This window comes from Pan paniscus, chromosome 18, assembly GCF_029289425.2.
Source record: "Pan paniscus chromosome 18, NHGRI_mPanPan1-v2.0_pri, whole genome shotgun sequence".
NCBI lineage: Eukaryota > Metazoa > Chordata > Mammalia > Primates > Hominidae > Pan > Pan paniscus.
The window spans coordinates 15,767,355-15,792,689 of record NC_073267.2 but is presented as its reverse complement, the minus strand read 5'-3'; the positions used below and the strand labels follow the sequence as shown (position 1 = coordinate 15,792,689).

The 25,335-nt window shown below is 51.2% G+C and overlaps 2 protein-coding genes across 8 annotated transcripts in view; one reads left to right on the top strand and one right to left on the bottom strand.

Annotated features, from left to right (window-relative positions):
- MYH11 (myosin heavy chain 11) overlaps positions 1-25,335 on the top strand; it is a 154,395-nt gene that overhangs the window by 122,610 nt on the left and 6,450 nt on the right. For all 6 annotated transcript variants that reach the window (XM_055099356.2, XM_055099358.2, XM_055099355.2 and 3 more), the window contains 15 exons: positions 369-581; positions 2,934-3,078; positions 8,583-8,789; positions 10,646-10,750; positions 10,839-10,991; positions 11,229-11,477; positions 14,003-14,215; positions 14,586-14,798; positions 15,329-15,490; positions 15,928-16,056; positions 16,333-16,421; positions 17,203-17,326; positions 18,293-18,501; positions 20,393-20,501; positions 20,584-20,756. In XM_055099356.2, coding sequence (XP_054955331.1) covers positions 369-581; positions 2,934-3,078; positions 8,583-8,789; positions 10,646-10,750; positions 10,839-10,991; positions 11,229-11,477; positions 14,003-14,215; positions 14,586-14,798; positions 15,329-15,490; positions 15,928-16,056; positions 16,333-16,421; positions 17,203-17,326; positions 18,293-18,501; positions 20,393-20,501; positions 20,584-20,756 — 2,493 coding nt within the window. The remainder of the gene's footprint in view (positions 1-368; positions 582-2,933; positions 3,079-8,582; positions 8,790-10,645; positions 10,751-10,838; positions 10,992-11,228; positions 11,478-14,002; positions 14,216-14,585; positions 14,799-15,328; positions 15,491-15,927; positions 16,057-16,332; positions 16,422-17,202; positions 17,327-18,292; positions 18,502-20,392; positions 20,502-20,583; positions 20,757-25,335) is intronic.
- NDE1 (nudE neurodevelopment protein 1) overlaps positions 11,310-25,335 on the bottom strand; it is an 81,202-nt gene continuing 67,176 nt past the window's right edge. For both annotated transcript variants that reach the window (XM_034951179.3, XM_034951181.3), the window contains one exon: positions 11,310-11,447. The gene's annotated coding sequence lies outside the window, so the exon portion shown is untranslated. The remainder of the gene's footprint in view (positions 11,448-25,335) is intronic.

Below are 25,335 nucleotides of genomic sequence, written 5' to 3'. Positions count from 1 at the left end.
AGAAAGAACAGACAGTTGCCAGGGAAGAAGAACTGTCCAACATTGAGAAAGCATCTACACAGTCCCTACTGTGACCAGGTACCTTGCCAGTCTGGGGTCAATGCTTTGCATTCTTGCACACACGTGCATACACACGTACACACACCCATGCACATGTACAACCTGTTTTGATGTCAGACCTTGGCACTCACATCCTATGTTAATCTCATATAGTCTGGCATGTCAAGAAGCAGACCTGGGCACATGGATAGAAGGTGTTTGATGTCTCTGCAACATAACTGTCTGGTCCCAGAAAAGTTTTTGGCCACATTGTAAGAGAGGAAACCAAGGGACCTGGGGGTTCATTCTGGTGGGTCTCTCCCTGGAAGGCTTGACGATGAAATTGCTCAGAAGAACAATGCCCTGAAGAAGATCCGGGAGCTGGAGGGCCACATCTCAGACCTCCAGGAGGACCTGGACTCAGAGCGGGCCGCCAGGAACAAGGCTGAAAAGCAGAAGCGAGACCTCGGCGAGGAGCTGGAGGCCCTAAAGACAGAGCTGGAAGACACGCTGGACAGCACAGCCACTCAGCAGGAGCTCAGGTGAGGGGCCCATCAATCCCACCATCCTGCTATCCCACTGCACCAATGGGATGGGGGCAGAAGAGGGGACAAACCCAAAGCAAATCATGCATCAGCCCCTGTGCATTTACCTTCCTGGCCGCGGTTTGCTTTAACTTATAGAAGCATGGTTGGTTGTTTCTTTTTTCTTTTTTCTTTTTTTTTTTTTTTTGAGGCAGTCTGGCTTTGTTGCCTAGGCTGGAGTGCAGTTGTGCCATCTTGGCTCACTGCAACCTCCACCTCTGAGATTTAAGCGATTCTCATGCCTCAGCCTCCCGAGTAGCTGGGATTACAGGTATGTGCCACCACACCCGGCTAATTTTTTGTTTTTAGTAGAGATGGAGTTTTGCCATGTTGCCCAGGCTGGACTTGAACTCCTGGCCTCAAGTGATCCACCCACTTCCGCCTCCCAAACTGCTGGTATTACTTGTGTGAGCCACTGCACCCGACCCTCATCATCTTATTTCTCATCAGAAGAGTAGTATATACCAGGGATGTACAATCTTTTGGCTTCCCTTGGCCACATTGGAAGAAAAAGATTTGTCTTGGGCCACACATAAAATACACTAACACTAATAATAGCTGATCAACTAAAAAAATTTTACAAATTGGAAAAAACATCTCATACTGTTTTAAGAAAGTTTATGACTCTGTGTCAGGCTGCATTCAAAACCATCCTCATTGGTAAGCTTGGATATACTCAGAGAACAATTTGAAAACTATAGAAAAGCAGACATAAAAAAAAAATCACCTTTAGGGTCGGGCTCACGCCTATAATCTCAGCACTTTGGGAGGCCAAAGACAGGTGGATCACTTGAGGTCAGGAGTTCAAGACCAGCCTGGCCAACATGGTGAAACCCTGTCTCTACTATAAATCCAAAAATTACCTGGGCGTGGTGGCGCATGCCTGTAAATCCCAGCTACTCAGGAGGCTGAGGCAGTAGAGTCACTTGAATCTGGGAGGCAGAGGTTGCAGTGAGCTGAGATCGCACCATCGCACTCCAGCCTGGGTGACAGAGTGAGTGAGACTCCATCTCAAAAAAAAACAAAAAACAAAAAAATCACCCTTAGTCACACCAGTTAACATTCTTGAGAAATTCCTTCCTGTCTGTCTGTGTGTGTATCAGTCAGTCCCCAAGCTCCAATTCCCAAGTATGTGTGTGTATCACTTTTGTGTTAAATTTTAAAAATAAAATTGATCAGATTGGTTTTCAATTGAAGATTCACTTCAAATGAACAAACAATAACAAACTGCCTGCCAGATCACGAATCCTGACTCTAGTGAAACTAGGTCATTGATTCATTCAGTAAACACATAAATGTATTTTGATGCAATCTGTGGTGTTGGCATAGCATATATCACAGCATATAGCTATGCTAGCTGTGCCAACACCATATACCCTGGGGTTTACTTCCCCCACTTTGGGTTTTGTGCAGTGTCACATGCACATAGAGCACAGCGTTCTGCTCCCTTGCCGCCTGGCCTTTGATACAGAAGAGCCCAGTGCATGGGCCAGGTATGGTGGCTCATGCCTGTAATCCCAGCACTTTGGGAGGCTGAGGCGGGTGGATCACCTGAGGTCAGGAGTTTGAAACCAGCCTGACCAACATGGTGAAACCCGTCTCTACTAAAAATATAAAATTAGCCGGGCGTGGTGGTGGGCACCTGTAATCCCAGCTACTTAGGAGGCCGAGGCAGGAGAATCGCTTGAACCCGGGAGGTGGAGGTTGCAGGGAGCCAAGATTGCGCTGTTGCACTCCAGCCTGGGCAACAGGAGTGAAACTCCATCTCAAAAACAAACAAACAAAACCATGGACTCAAGGTCAAGGTTTAGCTTCTAATTCTGGCTCCATCACACAATGGTTGTGACACCATGGGTAAAACTGCTTACCCTCTCTTAGCCTTAGTTTCCTCATTTGTAAAATGGAAATAATAACACACCTGCCTCTTTGGGTCGCTCTGAGGATTAGATGATGTATATAAAAAACTTAGCTCAGGGCCTGGGGTATAGTAACTGCTCATTAAATAAGAGCCAACATTAATATTTAAGCAAAATTTTGCAGTTCACAGACATCCTTTCAATTCTATTACTTTGTGTATTTGTTTGCCAGTCATTACAGATGTCCTAGGCAGGTGATATGCTCCACATTTTGCAGCTGAGGAAATTTTAGGTCCAGAGATGTTAGGTGAATGACCCAAGGTCACACAGCTAGAGAGGGGTGGTGATGAGGATTGCAGCTCTGGGTCCTGGAAGAGCTCTCATTCTTTTGCACGGCACTGAGATGACCCTCTGTCTCCACCCAACTGCCATTCACTGTGTTCCTCCCACCAAGGGCCAAGAGGGAGCAGGAGGTGACGGTGCTGAAGAAGGCCCTGGATGAAGAGACGCGGTCCCATGAGGCTCAGGTCCAGGAGATGAGGCAGAAACACGCACAGGCGGTGGAGGAGCTCACAGAGCAGCTTGAGCAGTTCAAGAGGGTAAGTGGTGATGCTTTTTGGTGATGACACATAAGAGTGACATCAGCAGCCTCAAATTACTACAGGTCAGGGTCTGCATAAAGACAAAAAACAAGTTACATAAGATTCTAATGATGATGATAGCAGCTTATATTTATTTACAAAATGCTTCCCATACAGGCTGGGTGAGGTGGCTCACACCTATAATCCCAGTACTTGGGGAGGCTGAGGAGGGAGGATCGCTTGAGCTCAGGAGTTGGAGACCAGCCTGGGCAACATAGTGAGACCTTGTTTCTACTAAAATTTTTAAAAAGTAGGCCAGGCGTGGTGGCTCAAGCCTGTAATCCCAGCACTTTGGGAGGCCAAACCGGGTGGATCACCTGAGGTCAGGAGTTCGAGACCAGCCTGGCCAACGTGGCGAAACCCTATCTCTACTACAAATACAAAAAATTAGCCGGGCGCGGTGGTGCATGCCTGTAATCCCAGCTACTTGGGAGGCTGAGGCAGGAGAATCACTTGAACCCAGGAGGCAGAGGTTGCAGTGAGCAGAGATCATGCCATTGCACTCCAGCCTGAGCAACAGAGCAGGATTCCATCTCAAAACATAAAAATAAATAAAATATTGGCCAGGCCTGGTAGTGCATTCCTGTGGTCCCAGCTATTTGGGAGGCTGAGGTGGGAGGATCGTTTGAGCCTAGGAGGTTGAGGCTGCAGTGAGCCCTGTCATGCCACTGCACTCTAGCCTGGATGACACAGTGAGACCTTAATCAAACAATAAAAATAGGCTGGGCACGGTGGCTCACCATGTCTGTAATCCCAGCAATTTGGGAGGCAAGGCGGGCAGATCACTTGAGCTCAGGAGTTCGAGACCAGCCTGGTCAACATGGTGAAACCCCATCTCTACCAAAAATATAGAGAATTAGCTGGGTGTGGTGGCATGTGCCTGTAATCTTAGCTACTCGGGAGGCTGAGGCAGGACAATCACTTGGACCCAGGAGGAAGAGGTTGCAGTGAGCTCAGATCGTGCCACTGCACTCCAGTCTGGGCGACAGAGTGAGCCGCCATCTCAAAAAAAGAAAAAAAAAAATGAATGAATAGAAATGCTTCTCATACAGTATGTCAATTAATTTTCACAACCACCCTGTGAGACGTGTACTGTTAAACTCATTTTACAAGCAAAGAAACTGAGGTCCAAGGTGCCTAGAGGTGAAGAGACTTACCCAAGGTCACACTGCTGGTAAGTGACAGAGCCATGATTTGCACCCAAACAGTCTGGTCCTAGACCCCACTTTCTGGCCTCTACAGGACTGAAGGCCTATAGGATGGGTGGGGCCTATCAATATACTGCCCTTCAGGGATAAGCAAAGGTGTAACAACACTTTCAGGGAGATTTAAATGAAACTTAAAACTGGGATCATTCTATCCACTTTAATTTCTCTGCAGACTGGAGGAAGGCCAGGCATGGCGGCTCATGCCTCCCGTAATCCCAACACTTTGGGAGGCCAAGGAGGGAGGATTGCTTGAGCCCAGGACTTTCAGATCAGCCTGGGCAACATAGCGATTTTTCTTTTGTAAAAAAAAAAGACTGGAGGAAACTTGTCATTATTTTATTTCAATGGCAGAACAGCTCTCTCCGGCATAATTTGAGAATGACTAGGTCAAATCACTCTCCCGTTGTTGGAACTCTTTGCGGTGTATGGGAGTGGGAGCTGGTAAATAGCAGTACCGAATGCTGAATCTTGGGTGCTCTTCTCTCCTTTGGGGTAGTGCCTGTGCTTCATTCTCCAGGGTAAGTTTTTTAGCTTGCGACCTTCGGCCAGATTGTTTTCCTGAAAGCCTGAGTTACATTACCCTCAGCGTTGCAGCTCCTCCACATCCCCTTCAGTGGAAGCTTTTGGCTCTGCTAGATTAAGTGGGTGCAGCATTGCCTAAAAATTTTGGGGAATTTGCATTTGGTTCTATCACTAGTGTATTGGTCCGTTGTTGCACTGCTCTACAGAAATACCCAAGATTGGATTGTTTGTTTATTTTTTGAGCAGTGGAGTCTTACTCTGTCACTCAGGCTGGAGTTCAGTGGCGTGATCTTGACTCACTGCAAACTCCACCTCCTGGGTTCAAATGATTCTCCTGCCTCAGCCTCCCAAGTAGCTGGGACTACAGGCACACACCACCATGCCCGGCTAATTTTTTTTTTTTTTTAGTAGAGATGGGGTTTTGCCATGTTGGCCAGGCTGATCTTGAACTCCTGACCTCAGGTGATCCACCTGCCTTGGCCTTCCAAAGTGCTGAGATGACAGGTGTGAGCCACTGCACCCACCCTGAGATTGGGTAATTTCTAAAGAAGAGAGGTTTAATTGGCTCACGGTTCTGCAGGCTGTACAGAAAGCATACCAGCTTCTGCTTCTGGGGAGGCCTCAGGAAACTTACCATCATGGTGGAAGGCAACGGGGAAGCAGGCATGTTTTACATGACCAGAGCAGGCAGAAGAGAGAGAATGGGGAGCTGCCAGACACTTTTAAACAACCAGATCTCATGAGGGCAGCATCAAAGGGATGGTGCTAAACCATTAGAAACTGCCCCCAAAGGCCGGGCGAGGTGGCTCATGCTTGTAATCCCAGCACTTTGGGAGGCCGAGATGGGCGGATCACCAAGTCAGGAGTTCAAGACTAGCCTGACCAACATAGTGAAACCCCATCTCTACTAAAAATACATAAAATTAGGCTGGGTGCAGTGGCTCACGCCTGTAATCCCAGCACTTTGGGAGCCCGAGGCAGGCAGATCACCTGAGGTCAGGAGTTTGAGACCAGTCTGGCCAACATGGCAAAACCCCGTCTCTACTAAAAATACAAAAATTAGCTGGACGTGGTGGTGGTCGCCTGTAATCCCAGCTACTTGGGAGGCTGAGACATGAAAATCACTTGAACCCAGGAGGTAAAGGTTGCAGTGAGCCAAGATTGTGCCACTGCACCCCAGCCTGGGCAACAGAGTGAGACTCCGTTTCCAAAAAAAAAAAAAAAAAAAATTATGGTTGGAAGAGTGAGGCCCCAGACAGAATCACTGACCCTCCCCATGCTTGGGGTTCATTAGACGTGAACAGGAGCTAGAAGCCAAGCCCATTCCCAGCCAGGCCTCTTTGGGAAGACGCAGTTATTAAGACCACCAGCAGACGGCATGTCCATTACTGACCCACACAAAGCAGGTAGAGGTGCAAACCTCTGCCCATCTCAGGTGCAGGGAAACAGAGGCCTTTGCCTCTAACAACTTGAATTCTGATGTAGAGACCTGGTTCCATCTGCTTGTGGGGGAAACGTTTAACATCAGCTCCTACCTGGGCTCCCCAGGCCCTCGTGCGGTTTGGCCCCAGTTCTGGGGTCTTAGGCTGGGCTAAGGTTTCTGGGAGCCCATGTCCCCTAGGGTCCCCGCTTCACTGCTTTGTTACCACCAAGAGACTCCCTGTCCCCATCTGAGGTCTGGCAGCTCTTAGTCATGTCTTGGAGGGAGGACGGGCATCCAGGGCTGACCGGTCAATGTCCAGCACCTCCCAGGGACTATGGGAAGACTGAGTGGTGGGTCTTGTCCTCTCGGGATACTTGCGCTTCTCTTTCCCCTTCTCTACAACCTGGAAAGAAGCCCCTCACCGCGTCCTACTTTTGCCCAACACACTTTTTTTTTTGAGACAAAGTCTCACTCTGTCGCCCAGGCTGGAGTGCACTGGCGGGATCTCGGCTCACTGCAACCCCCGCCTCCTGGGTTCAGGCAATTCTCCTGCTTCAGCCTCCTCAGCAGCTGGGATTACAGGTGACTGTCACCATGCCCGGCTAATTTTTATATTTTTAGTAGAGACGGGGTTTCACCATGTTGGCCAGGCTGGTCTCAAACTCCTGACCTCAAGTGACCTGCCTGCATAGGCCTCCCAAAGTGCTGGGATTATAGGCCTGAGCCACCGCGCCTGGCCCCAACACACTTTTTTTTTTTCCTGTAGGGCAACTCACATGCCTACAGGAGCTGGTTCCATAAAATAAGTTTCCCTTAACTAGGACAGAAGTAGCAGTGTCAATCAATCACACGACACCTGTGAAGGACGGGGGCGCTGAAATGTGACTGCCCCACCTGCAGAGCCAGCCGCTACTTAGATGTGGCAGATTGTTGCCTTGAAGGAAAGCAAGACCCTCTGTTTCCAGATCTTTCGTTGTTGTTGGTTTTTTGTTTTTGTTTTTAAGTTTAGGATTACTGAGGCATATGTAGTAAAATTTATCCATTTTACTGCTCCATTAATTTTAACAAATGTGTATTGTGTAACTACCACCACCACAGTCACCATATAGAATGTTAGTTATTGATTGATTGATTGAGATGGAGTCTCACTCTGTTACCCAGGCTGGAATGCAGTGGCATGATCTTGGTTCACTGCAACCTCCACCTCCCAGGTTCAAGCAATACTTGTGCCTTAGCCACCCCAGTAGCTGGGACTACAGGCGTGCGCCACCATGCCCGGCTAATTTTTCCATTTTTAGTAGAGATGCAGTTTCGCCATGTTGGCCAGGCTGGTCTCAAACTCCTGACCTCAAGTGATCCACCTGCCTTGGCCTCCCAAAGCTACTTATTTCTGAAACAGGGTCTCACTTTGTTGCCCAGGCTGGAGTGCAGTGGTGTGATCATAGCTCACTGCAGCCTCCAATTCCTGGGCTCAAGCAAGCCTGCCATCAGCCTCCTGAGTAGCTGGGATTGCTGGTGTGTGCCCCCCACACCCAGCTAATGTTTTATTTTAGTAGAGATGGGGGTCTCACTACATTGCCCAGGCTGGTCCTGTACTCCTGGCCTTAAGCGATCCTCCTGCCTGCTTCCCAAAGTGCTGGGGATGACAAGTATGAGCTGCCATGGCAGGCCTTCAAACATTAAAGTTTTTTGAAAAAGAAGCTGGGAATCCAGATTTTTATGTGACATTTATTAAAATGTTGGCAACTCATTTTCTTAAAAGTAGTGAAAGGGTCAAAGGGGACATGTCAGCAGGTTGGATACTGCTCGTGGGATTCCAGATTGCAACCCATGAGCTTTAGGAAAATAGAATCCAAAATATCAGCTGGGTGTGGCAGCTCACGCCTGTAATCCCAGCACTTAGGGAGGCCAAGATGGGCGGATCACTTGAGGTCAGGAGTTCGAGAGCAGCCTGGCTAACATGGTGAAACCTCGTCTCTACTAAAAATACAAAAATTAGTCGGGCATGGTGGCGGGCGCCTGTAATCCCAGCTACTTGGGCAGCTGAGGCAGAAGAATAGTTTGAACCTGGGAGGCGGAGGTTGCAGTGAGCCAAGATTGTGCCACGGCACTCCAGCCTGGGTAACGGAGTTAAGACTCCATCTCAAAAAAAAAAATAACCAAAAAAAACCCCCAAATCTCTTACTGGTGATTGTGTGCCCCCTGTCGTGTGCCTTCCTGGACCTCTCTGAGGGAGGAAAGGGCAGGGCCTGAAACGTTCTCCCGGCCACAGCCTCCCTGTTATCCCTCCCCTCTGCTTCCTTCGCCAGGCCAAGGCGAACCTAGACAAGAATAAGCAGACGCTGGAGAAAGAGAACGCAGACCTGGCCGGGGAGCTGCGGGTCCTGGGCCAGGCCAAGCAGGAGGTGGAACATAAGAAGAAGAAGCTGGAGGCTCAGGTGCAGGAGCTGCAGTCCAAGTGCAGCGATGGGGAGCGGGCCCGGGCGGAGCTCAATGACAAAGTCCACAAGCTGCAGGTGAGGCGGTGGCGCGGTGGTGTGGTGGGCAGTGCTGGGTGGTGCCCAGTTCTGTGGGGAGGAGCCTCTTCCCGGCTCGCTGAGGTCTCTCTTGCTGCAAGGCAAGTCCTTTCGTCTAGTTGCGTTCCTGGAGGGGAGGCGATGATCTCCCTGTTCAATTAAATATTTAAAAAACCTTCTGGCCAGGTGCGGTGGCTCATGCCTGTAATCCCAGCACTTTGGGAGACAGAGGTGGGTGGATCACCTGAGGTCAGGGGTTTGAGACCAGTCTGGCCAACATGGTGAAAAGTCTCTACTAAAAATACAAAAATTAGCCAGGCGTGGTCGTGGGCACCTGTAGTCCCATTTACTCGGGAGGCTGAGGCAGGAGAATAGCTTGAACCCAGGAGGCAGAGGTTGCAGTGTGCAGAGACCGCACCATTGTACTCCAGCCTGGGCTAAAAGGGCAAAACTCTGTCTCAGGAAAAAAAAAAGAAAAGAAAAAAAAACCTTCCTTTTCCAATTTGATAAGTATTTATTGAGCACCTGCTGTATGCCAGGCACTGTGCTTAATCCTGAGATACAACAGCAAGGAAGAAGAGACACTGTCGCTGCCCCAGTAGGACTCCAGCCGAGTAAGGGAAAGGGAAGGGAAGAGAAAGACATGAATAATCACACAAATGAATGTCAAATGATGCAGCAAAGGGAAGGCACATGATGCCTAAGTGTAAATAACCAGGGGGCCTAACCTGGGGGAGGAGGAGCCACGAAAGGCTTCCCTAAGGAGCATGGATAAGTCTACCAGGCAGAGGGAACAGCATGTGCAAAGGCCCTGTGGTAAGTAGAAAAATTAGGAGAGAGACATACAGCCAGTAGAGCTGGAGTGCCCAGCTGGGGTTGGGGGTAGGGGGAGATAGTACAGAGTGGGGTTGGAGGGGGAGCTTGTACCCAGATGATGTAGGGCTTTTGAGAACCTATTACACGTATGTTGATCCTTACTCTGGGCAATGTGAAGCTGTTGAGGGGTTTTAAGCTGATGAATGACATGGTCTTTTTGTCTTTGGTCTTCTTTCACTTGGAATAGCCATTTACCCTGCCTTTCCACTCATGCGGACGTGGCCAAAGTTTTCATAAATGTTTAACATGTTCACAGCCAGGGACCAAGGGGCAAGGGAAGAATTAAGTGAGATGTTTTTTTCTCACATGCAGTTGAGAGCAGGGCTTTTGCCGCCCTCATATAAGCAGTGTCAAGATCATTCATATCCTCCTTGTCAATGGAAGAGATGGAGGGGTAGGCTAACACCCTCAAAGGGACTTATGCAGAGACACTAGGGAGTAAAAGCCAGAGAATAGAGAGGACGTTTTTACCTTTAGGGCCTGCGTCTCTGGCTTTGGCCATCAGGGTCAGTGAAGGGACAAAGAATAGGAGTGAGGAAGGAAGGGATGGGACAGCATCCCTGGGATGTTCAAGTACCATCCTGGTCTCCCTTCTCCAGCCTTAGAGAGTGGACCAGCCAGAGCACCTCGTCTGGACTCTCAGACCTGCTGCTTTGTCTCTACCAACCTTGGCAGGGATCTAGGATCCGTTTAGTGGGATCAGGTCCCAGTCAATACCATTGGGGCTCAAATAAGTTCTTAGAACCACAGAGTCTAGGGCCAGGGTCCCAACTCATAGGTGATGGAGTTCCCTTCAAGCCACAGAGTTTTGTTTTTTTGTGGGTTTTTTTTTTTTTTTATCAGAGTCCCATACCTCATGGGTATTTTCTCAATCAGTGAACACCCCAAGTCCTAGCCCATGTGTTTTGAGTAAAAAGGGCTCCTTTCAACGAGGATCCCCTTCTAGAGGCTTTGACTAACCAGTCTCTTGGCACCCTTAGAATGAAGTTGAGAGCGTCACAGGGATGCTTAACGAGGCCGAGGGGAAGGCCATTAAGCTGGCCAAGGACGTGGCGTCCCTCAGTTCCCAGCTCCAGGACACACAGGTGAGTGTCCTGCCACATCATCCAGGGGACCTGGGGGGTGGCCTTCCTCGGGGCAGGTCCCTGGGACCTCTTTGCATCCCTTTTGCAGGAGCTGCTTCAAGAAGAAACCCGGCAGAAGCTCAACGTGTCTACGAAGCTGCGCCAGCTGGAGGAGGAGCGGAACAGCCTGCAAGACCAGCTGGACGAGGAGATGGAGGCCAAGCAGAACCTGGAGCGCCACATCTCCACTCTCAACATCCAGGTGCCTGCCCCGTGTCCTTGCTTCCTTCATGGGTCCTCTCAACTTCTCTGCGCTGAGATCCCCCGCAGGCAGATCGCGGTGGAGTGTTGGTGCGATGGTGCTTGACCCCCCAGCTTCCCCTGCTATTGGGTTTCTCCAACGAGGAAACATGGTCTTCGCTTCTCAGAGTCTGTGGGGCCAGGGACAGGGGCCACTCATGGTCCCCCTCTCACCCTACCCTGGACGCTGTCCTTGTAGCTCTCCGACTCGAAGAAGAAGCTGCAGGACTTTGCCAGCACCGTGGAAGCTCTGGAAGAGGGGAAGAAGAGGTTCCAGAAGGAGATCGAGAACCTCACCCAGCAGTACGAGGAGAAGGCGGCCGCTTATGATAAACTGGAAAAGACCAAGAACAGGCTTCAGCAGGAGCTGGACGACCTGGTTGTCGATTTGGACAACCAGCGGCAACTTGTGTCCAACCTGGAAAAGAAGCAGAGGAAATTTGATCAGGTAGAGGGCGTGGGGTGTCCTCCACGCTGGCCATGGACGTTGGGTCGGGGAATCAGCTCTGCAGAGTATGACACGTGGCTCTGGCCTGTGCCTGCATCCCCTCTCCACTCTGTGGGGAGCCATGGGAGGCTGTCTTATCTTGTCTTGGGCGACCATGGAGCATTAACGCTACCAGGTCACAGTAAGGATGGCAAAGAAGCCTTGATGACTGTGACTTTTCTGGGTACCAGCACCATGAGGGTCACCTGCACACATAGTGATGCCTTAGTTTCTAGCCTCAAGAAGGAATGAGGTGCTTATTTATTCACTAAATATATTTATTGAATACCTATTGAGTAGTATTCCAAGTAATTCAGTTTCTATACTTTTAATACCACTCTTCCCTAAGATTTCATTCTGTAAAATTCCAAGTACACAGCAAAGTTGACAGAATTGTACGGTGAACACCTTTAAGGCCACCACCTGGATTCAGTCATTGACACTGTATTATATGAACTTTATCAGATACTTATTTTGAGACAGGATCTAGCTCTGTCACCCAGGCTGGAGTGCAGTGGTGTGATCTCAGCTCACCGCAACCTCCACCACTGGGTTCAAGCGATTCTCCTGCTTCAGCCTTTCATGTAGCCGGGATTATAGGAGCACACCACTATGTCTGGCTAATTTTTGTATTTTTAGTAGAGATGGGGTTTTGCCATGTTGTCCAGGCTGGTCTCCAACTCCTGGCCTCACATGATCTGCCTGCCTTGGCCTCCCAAAGTGCTGGGATTATAGGTATGAGCCACTATGCCCGGCCCACATATTTATTTATAAAGACTAATTCTATCTATCATGCCTTATCTCTTGGGTACATTTCAGAGCAAATTACAGATGTCAGTACATTTCCCCTTCCACACCTCAACATTGCATATTAATTAGAGTTTATTTTTAAACACAATTTTGCTTCTTTTGGGGTAAAACTTACATGTGATGAGATTCACAAATCTTAATTGTACGATAAATGCAGACCCCTGTATGACCCAAACCCCTAAATACCAACTTTTAAGATACATTATTATTTAGTAAATATGATTTAGTTTACAAGTGACTCAGGGTTATTCTAAAAATCAGTTTGAGAGGCCAGGCACGGTGGCTCATGCCTGTAATCCTAGCACTTTGGGAGGCTGAGGCAGGTGGATCACTTGAGGTCAGGGGTTTGAGACCAGCCTGGCCAACATGGTGCAACTTTGTCTCTACTAAAAATAGCAAAATTAGCCGGGCGTGGTGGCGCACGCCTGTAATCCCTGCTACTCTGGAAGCTGAGGCAGGAGAATCGCTTGAACCCAGGGTGGGGTGGAGGTTGCAGTGAGCCAAGATTGCGCCACTACACCCCAGCCTGAGTGATAGAGTGAAAACCCTGTCTCAAAAATAAATAAAATGAGGATTGTACAGTGAGGCTAAATGCCAGATGCCTGCAGGTTCCCTACCCCTCCCTGACTGGCCTCCTAGTGTCAGGATTCTAGATAACATCCCAGTTTCTCCTCTTCCCATCAGCTACCTCTCCTCTGGGCTGTCAGCTCATCTTCAATGCTTCGTTATCTGGTTGAAGGCCTGAGATTGCTTTTATTTTCCTGTCACATAGAGTGTAGTGCAGTGGCACACATAGTGTGGGATTTTTGTGTTGACTGTGCCATTTAGAGGTCCCTGTCTTTGCTGAATACTGGAAGTTTGGCTTTTGGATGTTACAATTTATAATCTGCTCTGTTCTCTCTGAAGATGAGATTAACGTGAGCATGGACTGTTCTCTGAGTTGCTTCTCCAAGCAGAGAGATATGTGTGCAGGGCCGCCCATGCTTACCATTTCCCTACTGAGGCTCTTAGGATACTTTTGTGAGATATTAATAGCTACTTGTGGCCATGAAACAAACTAATAACTGGCTTCTGGCAGCTTAAAATGTCACTTTGACCTCAGTGTGCTCTAAGCAACGTGGGCAGGTCTAGTGGTTTCGAAGCACAAGGATTTGGCCAGGTGTGGTGGCTCACACCTGTAATCTCCGTGTTTTGGGAGGCCGAGGCAGGAGGCTCACTTGAGGTCAGGAGTTCGAGACCAGCCTGGTCAACATGGCAAAACCACATCTCTACTTAAAATACAAAAATTAGCCAGGTGTGGTGGTGGGCACCTGTAATCCCAACTACTCTGGAGGCTGAGGCAGGAGAATCGCTTGAACCCACGAGGCGGAGGTTGCAGTGAACCAAGACTGCACCATTGCACTCCAGCCTGGGTGACAAAGTGAGACTCCATCTAAAACAAACAAACACACAAACCAACAAAAAAAACAAGTCAGCTGATTTCTGGCTCTGCATAAGGTTGATGTAGAAGTCAGAACGCCAGATGATTATATAAATTACTCCCATAGCTAACCTACACTGCTTACACCTGCACCTCAATACATTCAGCAGGACACAGGGCTTTCCCCCGGTATTTACAATTCAGTGACGCTGACCCCGGATACGCCTAGAAGTCACCTCTGGGTCTTGTGTTGTAGTTGTTAGCCGAGGAGAAAAACATCTCTTCCAAATACGCGGATGAGAGGGACAGAGCTGAGGCAGAAGCCAGGGAGAAGGAAACCAAGGCCCTGTCCCTGGCTCGGGCCCTTGAAGAGGCCTTGGAAGCCAAAGAGGAACTCGAGCGGACCAACAAAATGCTCAAAGCCGAAATGGAAGACCTGGTCAGCTCCAAGGATGACGTGGGCAAGAACGTAAGTGGCTCTGGGTGGTTTTTCTCGTCCATGTTTTGCCCGCCCACCCTCTGTGCCATTCACCAGTCCATGTGAGGCTAGCTCCTGGCCTTTTTCATAGCGAACTATCATCGGAAATTGAAGGAGGTTTTTGGACTGGTGCAGGGGCTGGGAGGGGCTGAGAATGGCAGTCGAGGATGGGTCTGAGTTGGGGGGTCCGAGGATAAGGCTGGGGTCTGAGCTCTCAGGGGCCATCTTGAGTCCCGGCCATGCATCCTGTGGGAGGCCAAAGCCACCTCCCTAACCTCCTGAGGTGCCGCTTACGGTGGGTTTCTCAATCGTCTTCATGAAGTTGAGCCTCATAGAATGGGGCTGCCCGCTCTGCCGGCAGGTCCATGAGCTGGAGAAGTCCAAGCGGGCCCTGGAGACCCAGATGGAGGAGATGAAGACGCAGCTGGAAGAGCTGGAGGACGAGCTGCAAGCCACGGAGGACGCCAAACTGCGGCTGGAAGTCAACATGCAGGCGCTCAAGGGCCAGTTCGAGAGGGATCTCCAAGCCCGGGACGAGCAGAATGAGGAGAAGAGAAGGCAACTGCAGAGACAGGTGCGTGCTGCCGGGGAGGCCAGCAGAGGGAGGTCGGGTGGCCTTTTTCATTCCTATCACCACTCTCATGGTTGGTGTGGAAACTTCGTTTTCTTTTTTTTTTTTTTGAAACAGAGTCTCGCTCTGTCGCCCAGGCTGGAGTGCAGTGGCGTAATCTCAGCTCACTGCAACCTCCACCTCCTGCTTCAGCCTCCCGAGTAGCTTGGATTACAGGCGCATGCCACCATAGCTAGCTATTTTTTTTTTTTTTTTTTTCAGTGGAGACAAGGTTTCACCATGTTGGCCAGGCTGGTCTTGAACTCCTGGCCTCAAGTGATCCATTCTCCTGTTGGCCTCCCAAAGTGCTGGGATTACAGACATGAGCCACCCACGCCCGGCGTGATTCCGTTTTCTCATCTGCAACTGGGGATGAGATGCCCACCTCACAAGGGGGCTGTGCTGGGGAAGGGGTGCAGTGATGTGCTGCCTAGGTGAGCTAAAGGACCTCCCAGGGGCAAGTGGGGCAGCACACATCTCTATTCCTCGCCCAGCTTCACGAGTATGAGACGGAACTGGAAGACGAGCGAAAGCAACGTGCCCTGGCAGCTGCAGCGAAGAAGAAGCTGGAAGGGGACCTGAAAGACCTGGAGCTTCAGGCCGACTCTGCCATCAAGGGGAGGGAGGAAGCCATCAAGCAGCTACGCAAACTGCAGGTGGGTGACACTAGGAGCTCGGGGCATGGGTGGAGGGAGGGCACAGTTCCCCTCAGGCCACCAAAGTCAGCAGAGCAGGCTCCAGGAAGCAAGCCTGCACCTGCCACTGGTGTGGGTTCAGCTGGGGTTTTTCTGGCACCATTCAGGATTTGGTGGCTGTCTCCTGCCCTGGGTAGGGCAGCATTATTAGGTATTTGGCCACTGCCCTCAGATCACATCAGGGGCTCGGCTTCTCAGGCAGGTCTGTGGAGCCCACCCAGAATGGTGCTCCCAGCCCACCACCAGCCACCTGGAACTGAGAGCCATGCTCGTGCAATGGGAACTTCTTTGTGGTCAACTGCAGAAAATCCAAGGGGTGGGTGTGCAAAGCTGAATTGGGCAGCAGAACTTGGGGGAGTAAGGACATCTGAGCTTGTCCTTCCTGTTGACTCATGCAGGCTCAGATGAAGGACTTTCAAAGAGAGCTGGAAGACGCCCGTGCCTCCAGAGATGAGATCTTTGCCACAGCCAAAGAGAATGAGAAGAAAGCCAAGAGCTTGGAAGCAGACCTCATGCAGCTACAAGAGGTAAAGCCTCGCCTTGCTAGGAGAGCCTCAGATGCGGGTGTCACGGTAGCACCCCTTGGCAGCTCCAGTCTGTGCATTCCCAGATTTCATTTCGTCCTCCTCTGGGGTCCACCTGTCTAGAAAGACACACGCTTCCCTCCTCTATGTATTCACGGGGCCTCCCCTGAGCTCAGAGGAAGAACATGTACTTTCAAGGGTGGCTGAGGAGTCAGGGTGGACTCTTGGTGGGGCTTGGCCTTTCCCTGGCAGATAACAGGCTTCCTCCCTCCCACCTAGGACCTCGCCGCCGCTGAGAGGGCTCGCAAACAAGCGGACCTCGAGAAGGAGGAACTGGCAGAGGAGCTGGCCAGTAGCCTGTCGGGAAGGTAGGAAACTGAATGGAGGAAGAGGGCTCTGAAGCAGAGGATGGGGGGACAGGCAGCATCCCTGACCCCCATTTTATTTTTTAAATTTTTTCGAGACAGAGTTTCATTCTGTCACCCAGGCTGGAGGGCAGTGGCACAATCTTGGCTCACTGCAACCTCCACCTCCCAGGTTCAAGCAATTCTCCTGCCTCAGCCTTCCAAGTAGCTGAGACTACAGGTGTGTACCACCAGGCCTGGCTAATTTTTATATTTTTAGTAGAGGTGAGGTTTCACCATGTTGGCCAGGCTAGTCTTGAACTCCTGACCTTAGGTGATCCTCCTACCTTGGCCTCCCAAAGTGCTGTGATTACAGGTGTGAGCCACCGTGCCTGGCCCTGGACCCCTATTTCAATGCTGCTGCTGACGAAGCGTCCTCTGAGATTGGGGACAGACCCATGGTGGTTAGGTTTTCCGTCAGCGCTTTCATGCCTGTTTGGGGGTGTGGCTGCTTTCATTCATTCCCAATAAGTAGCTGTGTGGGGAGAAGGGGAGGCCAGGAAGAGTCAGGGAGGAGTGTGCTGGTCCCCATCCCAATCCCAGCTTTGCTGACACGGAGCCGGCCTGAGTCCCGGCTGTCCACTTCCTGGCTGTGTAACTACAGATGAGTCTTCTAATCCTCTCCAAGCCTCAGTTTCACCCATTAGATGATGAGTGCAATCCCCCTGAGGCATGACTCCAAGGAGGGGGCATCTTTTAAGGCGGGGGAGGGTAGAGGCCCCCACCATGGCCGCCCTTCCCCCAGGAACGCACTCCAGGACGAGAAGCGCCGCCTGGAGGCCCGGATCGCCCAGCTGGAGGAGGAGCTGGAGGAGGAGCAGGGCAACATGGAGGCCATGAGCGACCGGGTCCGCAAAGCCACACAGCAGGTGAGGGCCGCCTGGACACCACAGTCACGCTGCCTACTGTCTCTCCTGCAGCAGGATCCTGCACCAGTCAACACATGCGTGGCGGCTTCCTGTGTGCAGGCCCTGGATTGAGGGACAAGAGGGTGGTGGGGCCTGAGAGTAGAGATCCAGGGCCCTTACGCCAGTGCCCAGGCTGCTGTCTTCAGAATACTCCTCTCCACGCTGCAGTGTCTCATTTTCCAGCCACGGCGTGGCTGGCTCCCCGTACCTCACGGCCATCCCTGGAGTCCGGGCCTTGGGATGCTCTTTCATTGTGTTTTCCCCTAGCTGAAGCTCTGACCTTATCCAGTGAGCCCTTGGTGATGTCACTGAGCACTAGTTCCATGGTGGGCACTAGGGACCATCCAGTAACCTGCAGCCCCTTGTGGTGTAGGGTGAACAGGCATCATTCTCCAGGCGACTCCAGGACAGAGAAAGCAAGGGACAAGTCACTCGCTCAGCCTGGGTGGCAATGAAACTTGTGGAAGCACCTCTTTTTTTTGGAGACAGGGTCTCTCTGTGGCCCAGGCTGGAGTGCAGTGGCGCAATCTTGGCTCACTGCAACCTCTGCCTCCCAAGTTCAAGGGATTCTCCTGCTTCAACCTCCCAAGTAGCTGGGACTACAGGCACGTGCCACCACTGCCCAGCTAATTTTTGTATTTTTAATAGAGACGGGGTTTCACCATGTTGGCCAGGCAGGTCTCGAACTCCTGAGCTCAAGTGATCTGCCTGCCTCTGCTTCCAAAAGTGCTGGGATTACAGGCGTGCGCCACCACGCCCGGCCTGGAAGAAGCTCTTGAGTGGAGTTTTACAGGATGAAGGAGAGGACAGGGTGCCCGGGATCAAGGGACTCGTGCAGAGGCCAAACAAGGCAGGAAGAGGCATGGTCTCAGTGCGCTGTCTTGGGCTTCCCTGAGTCCACCTCATGGCCTTCACTCTCCTCCCCAGGCCGAGCAGCTCAGCAACGAGCTGGCCACAGAGCGCAGCACGGCCCAGAAGAATGAGAGTGCCCGGCAGCAGCTCGAGCGGCAGAACAAGGAGCTCCGGAGCAAGCTCCACGAGATGGAGGGGGCCGTCAAATCCAAGTTCAAGTCCACCATTGCGGCGCTGGAGGCCAAGATTGCACAGCTGGAGGAGCAGGTCGAGCAGGAGGCCAGGTATGCGGGTCTGGAGTTCCGAACCCAGTTTGCAGGGGGGTGATGGACAGCAGGAGTCATAGTGAAGTCAGGCAACCTCTTCCAGCATCAATTCTTGCTCGTAAGAAGCAAGCTCTGTGATGCCTACAGTGCAGGTATGTTGTGAGAACTGAACGTAAACACAGCAAAGTGCCCTGCTGGTGCCTGGCTTAGGGCAAGCACCTAAAGTGTGAGCTGCTCTTAGCATCTCCATGGTCCTCCTGACATTAACCTGCCTTCCAGCAGTACATATGACTTTTCCCAGCCTCTGCAGGGATAGCATGCTGACAGATCAAAAATCCAACCAGGCTGGACGTGGTGGCTCACGCCTGTAATCCCAGCAATTTGGGAGGCTGAGGCAGGTGGATCACTTGAGGTCAGGAGTTTGAGACCGGCCTGGCCAACATGGTGAAACCCTGTCTGTACCAAAAATTAGCCGGGTGTGGTGGCACATGCCTATAATCTCAGCTACTCAGGAGACTGAGGCAGGAGAATCACTCCAACGTGACACGTGGAGGTTGCAGTGAGCCGAGATTGTGCCACTGCACTGCAGCCTGGGTGACAGAGTGGGACCCTTCCACACACATACACACACACAAAAAAAACCCCAAAAAACAAAAGTCCAACTGGCAGCCCATTCGGTACACACACTGGAAGCCTTCTTAATTATGGGTTGAAAGAGGCATATGATCACAGCACATTTCTTACCACTGGATTCTAAGGATTCTCACCCATTCTCTTCTAGCAGCTTTTTCAGTAATTCGCACGCCCTGCAATGCACCCATTTAAAGTGTATAATTCAAGGGCTATTCACATATTCACAAACATGTAAAAACGATCACCACAGTCATTTTGAGAACATTTTCATCAGCTCAAACAGAAACCCCAGGCCATATGTGGTAGTTCATGCCCATAATCCCGGTACTTTGGGAGGCTGAGGTAGGTGGGAGCAGCACTTGAGTCCAGGAGTTCGAGACCAGTCTGGGCAGCATAGCAAGACTTTTTTATTTTTATTTTTTGAGACATAGTCTCACTCTGTTTCCCAGGCTGGTGTGCAGTGGTGCGATCTCAGCTCACTGCAACCTCCGCCTCCTGGCTTCAAGCAATTCTCCTGCCTCACCCTCCCAAGTAGCTGGGACTACAGGTGCACACCACCGTACCCAGCTTGTAATTGTATTTTTTAGTAGGGATGGGGTTTCACCATGTTGGCCAGGCTGGTCTCGAACTCCTGACCACAGGTGATCTGCCCGCCTCGGCCTCCCAGAGTACTGGGATTACAGGCGTGAGCCACCATGCCTGGCCAGAGACTCCGTTTCTATGAAAAACTTTTAAAAGTCTGAGCATGCTGGTGTATGCCTGTAGTCCCAGCTACTTGGGAGGATGAGGTGGGAGGATTGCTTGAGCCAGGAGTTCAAGGCTGCAGTGAACTATGAACTAGGGTGAAGAGCAGGCATTGGAGCACCACTGCACTCCAACCTGGGTCACAGAGCAAGACCTTGTCTCCTCCCCACAAAAAAAATAGAAACCCCATGCCCTGTAACCACTCCCTTCAGTCCCTGGCAACCATAATCTACTTTCTGTCTCTATGAATTTATCTATTCTGGACACTTGATATCAACGGAATCACACACTATGTTGTCTGCTATGTGTCTTCTTTCACTTGGCAAGAATTCCAGGCTCATCCATGCTGTGGCATGCATTGATACTTTATTCCTTTTCATGGCTGAATACTATTCCACCATCTGACTGATTCTTGAGAGGAGTCCAGATATGGGGCTCAGGAAAGCACTCAAGATGCCACCTCCAGGTGACACACCAGCTGCAAGGGGTGCCACCCTCCGCTGAAACCACCTGTTTTCCTTGCTGTTTGCAGAGAAAAACAGGCGGCCACCAAGTCGCTGAAGCAGAAAGACAAGAAGCTGAAGGAAATCTTGCTGCAGGTGGAGGACGAGCGCAAGATGGCTGAGCAGTACAAGGAGCAGGTAGCCCCCGCCACCCAGCCTCCCCCGAGCCCCCAGCCCCCAGTCGGCCTCCCCTAACCACCCCTCCAACTCTCCGCGACAGGCAGAGAAAGGCAATGCCAGGGTCAAGCAGCTCAAGAGGCAGCTGGAGGAGGCAGAGGAGGAGTCCCAGCGCATCAACGCCAACCGCAGGAAGCTGCAGCGGGAGCTGGATGAGGCCACGGAGAGCAACGAGGCCATGGGCCGCGAGGTGAACGCACTCAAGAGCAAGCTCAGGTGAGGAGCCCGTGGCCCGGAAGGACCCCGTCTCTCAGGCCAGAGAAAAGCACTGGGGGCTCGGGCTCCCTTCGGCCTGCAAATGCCCCTTGTGCCCACAGCCGCCACTCCCTTCTGTGGTTTATTCCTGCTTCTCCTTAATCACTAAGCTTAGTGTGGGCCAGGCACTGAGGATGGCCCAGATCAGACCCGGGCCCTGCCTTGCCTGGTAGCAGCTTACCTTCTAGATCCTTTAACGATCGACCGTCTCCCATCCGGTCCTCCGGCTGAGGAGGAGGAAGAGGCTATCCCCACTGTCTCCTCCAGCCCCTCCTTCATTGCATCACTGAGTCTTCACGACATCCATTGAAGCTGCAACACCACCCCCCGCCACTTCACCTCCTTCCTGACATGCTCTGCTCCTCCTTTCTCCCCCTCAGCACTGCTGCCATCTGGGCTGCATTATTCTCGGGTATGGGGACTGTCCGACATTCCCCATCAGAAGGAAAAAGATCCCTGAAAAGTAGCAGGTGCTTACGTTTCTGGCCTCTACCCACCGGCTGCAGTAGTCCCCCACCACCCTGCAATGTGACAACCAAAAATGTCTCTAGATGTTGCCTGAAGTCCTCTAGAGATGGGAGGGTACGACTGCCACCCCGCTGAGAATTCCTGCTGTCACTGGAGTGGGGGCTGTTTTCTCTCCCATGCCTCTGGCACCTTGGGGGTCCCCCCTGCTCCCAAGGGCTGCTTCCACCACCCTGTCCATCCATCCCGATTGGCTCCCAGGAGGTTTTAGCTCCGGGCTTCCTGTCTCCCACACCACTCCTCACAGTTCTCCATGATTTCAACATCCAGGTGGGCGACGCAGCCTCTCGGTTCCTTGACCCTCTGGGTGATCCTGCTGCTTCTACTAGGCCAACCAGTGCTCCTAGGAGCCCTCACAATTTGACCCTCAGGCATCTCATTGTCTGCCTGGTGCCACCTTTCTTTGGCTCTGTCCCCAACGGGGTCTTCACTCCATTAATGCCATCAGCCTCTGACCCAGCTCCAAACCAGCTGTCTAGTAACCCCCATCGCGCATCCTCAACATCCGGTTCCCCCTCTTGCATTGCTGCAATCATTTGGTGAAAGCACAACCCAAATGAAACTCAAGCTTGGCTGGGCACGGGACTCACACCTATAATCCCAGCACTTTGGGAGGCCAAGGCAGGTGAATCGCTTTGAGCTCAGGAGTTCAAGAGCAGCAAGACCCCACATCTCTACAACAAACAAACAAAAATCAGCCAGGTGGGATGGCGCAAACCTAAAATCCCAGCTACTCAGGAGGCTGAGGTGGGAGGATCAGTGGAGCCCCAGAGGTCAAGGCTGCAGTGAGCCATGATCTAGCCAATGCACTTACCCTGGATGGACAGAGTGAGACCCTGTCTCAAAAAAACCCAAAACCCACTCTCCACCTTTTCCCACAGAGCAGGCCTTGCTCAGGGGTCCTCTCACACCCCTCCCTCTTCTTCTCACTCTCTGCTGCTTTTCACTTTTTCTTTGAACTTATGATCGCTCCTCCCCATTCTCTCTCAGCTGGGGACCTTACTTCCTGCTTAACTCAAAAGCAGAAATGATCATGAAACGTGCACAAGCTCCCACTGCCTCATCACCCTACCTCCGTGCACCTCTGTACACCTCTATTTTTTTTTCCATTTCTATGCTGAACCCTCTGGCACCAACGGAGGCCAACACCTCCATTGGACCCGACCCTCTTGTTCACTCAAGCACATAGCTCCAAAAATCCTTACTTTGCAAGGTTTTCTCTTTCATTTGCTCCATCAGCAAATGGAATAACCTCTTAGCCCCATGTCTACCTTGCTACCCTTACTACAAAACTGGATGTGAATGCCGAAACCCTGTCTCTACCAAAAAATATAAAAATTAGCCAGGTGTGGTGGTGCATGCCTATAGTCCCAGCTACTCAGGAGGCTGAGGCACAAGAATGGCTTAAAACCGGGAGACAGAGGTTGCAGTCCAGCCTGGGTGACAGAGTGAGACTTGGTCTCAAAAAAAAAAAAAAAAAAACTATGTGAAGAGTTGCTGGTTCCCCTCGCTCCCACCCATCACTCTCCCAGAAGCCTCCCATGGGTGACACTAATGGCCAGAGGTCCCCTGACAGGGCAGCAGCACGTGACGCAGCCCATCATGCCTCTGGCCTAATTCACTTGCTTCCCTGGACTTCCCCGACACCGTCCACACCTGCTTGTCCCCCAACCTGTGGGGTTGTCCCTCTTCCTCTCCTCTGCTGATCCCTCACCTCAAAACCTGCTTGCCACCAGACCGCCCCAGGGTATCAACTTAGTTCTCTTTTGAGCAGAGTCTTGCTCTGTTGCCCAGGCTGGAGTGCAGTAGCACTATCTCAGCTCACTGCAACCTCTGCCTCCCAGTTCAAGCTATTTTTGGCCTATTTTTATATTTTTAGTAGAGACGGGTTTGCACCATGTTGCCCAGGCTGGTCTTGAACTCCTGACCTTGTGATCCACCCGCCTCAGCCTCCCCACCTGCTGGGATTACAGGCATGGGCCACTGCACGGCCTTAGTTCTTTTCATCTCTCCCCAGCTCTAGGTGAGAGGTCTCAACTAATCTTGGCGCTTTAGAATTCCATCTATATCTAATGACTCCTCAGTTCATCTCTGAGAAGCCCTAGCTTCTTCCTAGAACCTCAGACCACCCTCCCGTTCCCACATGGATGTCTAATAGGCAGCTCACACCAAACATGCTGCACCCCAAGTCCTGACTGAAACTCTTCACCCCCAAACTGGCTCCTCTCTCCAGCTCAGCAGCTAAAATGATGAAGTTGCCAACAATTCAGATCACAAACCTCGTGGCCCTTCTTAACGTTTTGGTCTCCTTTATACCCCACATCCCATCTATGGGAGAATCTGGTCAACTTTCCCTAAAGAATCCTGCCCAGGCTGGGTGCAGTGGCTCACCCCTTAATCCCAGCACTTTGGGAGGCCAACGCAGGCTGATCACCTGAGGTCAGGAGTTCAAGGCCAGCCTGACCAACATGGTGAAACCCCATCTCTACTAAAAACACAAAAATTAGCCGGGTATGGTGGGGCGTGCCTGTAATCCCAGCTACTAGGGAGGCTGAGGCAGGAGAATCGCTTGAACCTGGGAGACACAGGTTACAGTGAGCCGAGATCGCACCACTGCACTTCAGCCTGGGTGACAGACCAAAACTCGGTCTCAAAAAAAAAATCTCCAGTGTCTAGGACAGCACCAGGCAGAGTGAACCTTTATCCCTCGGGTCCTAGGTATTTTCCCCGCTTCATTCTCATACCACCACAGCCATGTGCTGAGCCTCTTACTACCTTTAATACCAATGACTTGATCTTTTAACAGTTTTAATCAATCATACATTAATATAACGGCAAATAAACATACCTCCTCTATATTTTTAAACCAGCATCACCTCTATCAACTGGTTACAATGAAAGTAATATGATAAAAATAGTATCAAGTTCAATATCTAGCTATTGTGGCCACAACTTGATCACCAAGACCTGAAGCCTACTTCTCCACTAAAAAGGGAGTGACAACAGCCATTAGCATCAAATAGACTCTCTCTGACATCATAATTAGACTTGTTTAAAAAGAGTTGGAAAGGAAATGACTTTCTCAGGGCCCAGTTCAGTTAGCGGATGGCATGCCCGGAAGCCATCTGAAATCACCTCTAGAGTTTGGGGACCACTGCGTGAGACAGGGAAAAGTCCAAACCCCTCTGAGAAGGGGAAGAGAGCAGCTGGCGCAGGGCACCAAGCCTTCAGGGAAAAGCCCCACTCGCTGCATGGTGAGCGTTTGTTGGTCCCCCATGGATAGGAGAGAAACCAGGCCTAGGCTCCCAAAGTACAGCAGGGGCCTGGAAGCATCTCCCAGGGTTGAGGGGTCAGTGGAGGAGAGCTGTTCTCACTGTGAAGACTCCTGGGGCAAAGCGCGGTGGCTCACGCCTGTAATCCCAGCACTTTGGGAGGCTGAGGTGGGCTGATCACCTGAGGTCAGGAGTTCGAGACCAGCCTGGCCAACATGGTGAAACCTCATCTCTACTAAAAACACAAAAATCAGCTAGGCGTGGTGGCAGATGCCTGTAATCCCAGCTACTCGTGAGGCTGAGACAGGACACTCCTTTGCAACCCAGGAGGAGGAGGCTGCAGTGAGCCAAGATCAAGCCTCTATACTCCAGCCTTCAGAGCAAGACTCTGTCTCAAAAAAACCCAAAACAAAACAAAAAAACCCCTCAGATGTGCTCTGCTGGCAACCAGTCCCCCTGCCTCTCCTGAGTGGCTGGGCTGAGTGATGGGGATACAGCCACTCTGACTCCCTACCCCACTGCTGTCTCTGCTTCCCTTTATCAGGCCCAGTGATTTTTCTTTTTATTATTTATTTTTAGACGGAGTCTAGCTCTGTTGCCAGGCTGGAGTGCAGTGGCGCAATCTCGGCTCACTGCAATCTTTGCCTCCCAGGTTCAAGGGATTCTCCTGCCTCAGCCTCCCAAGTAGCTGAGATTACAGGTGGGTGCCACCACACCTGGCTAATTTTTGTATTTTTAGTAGT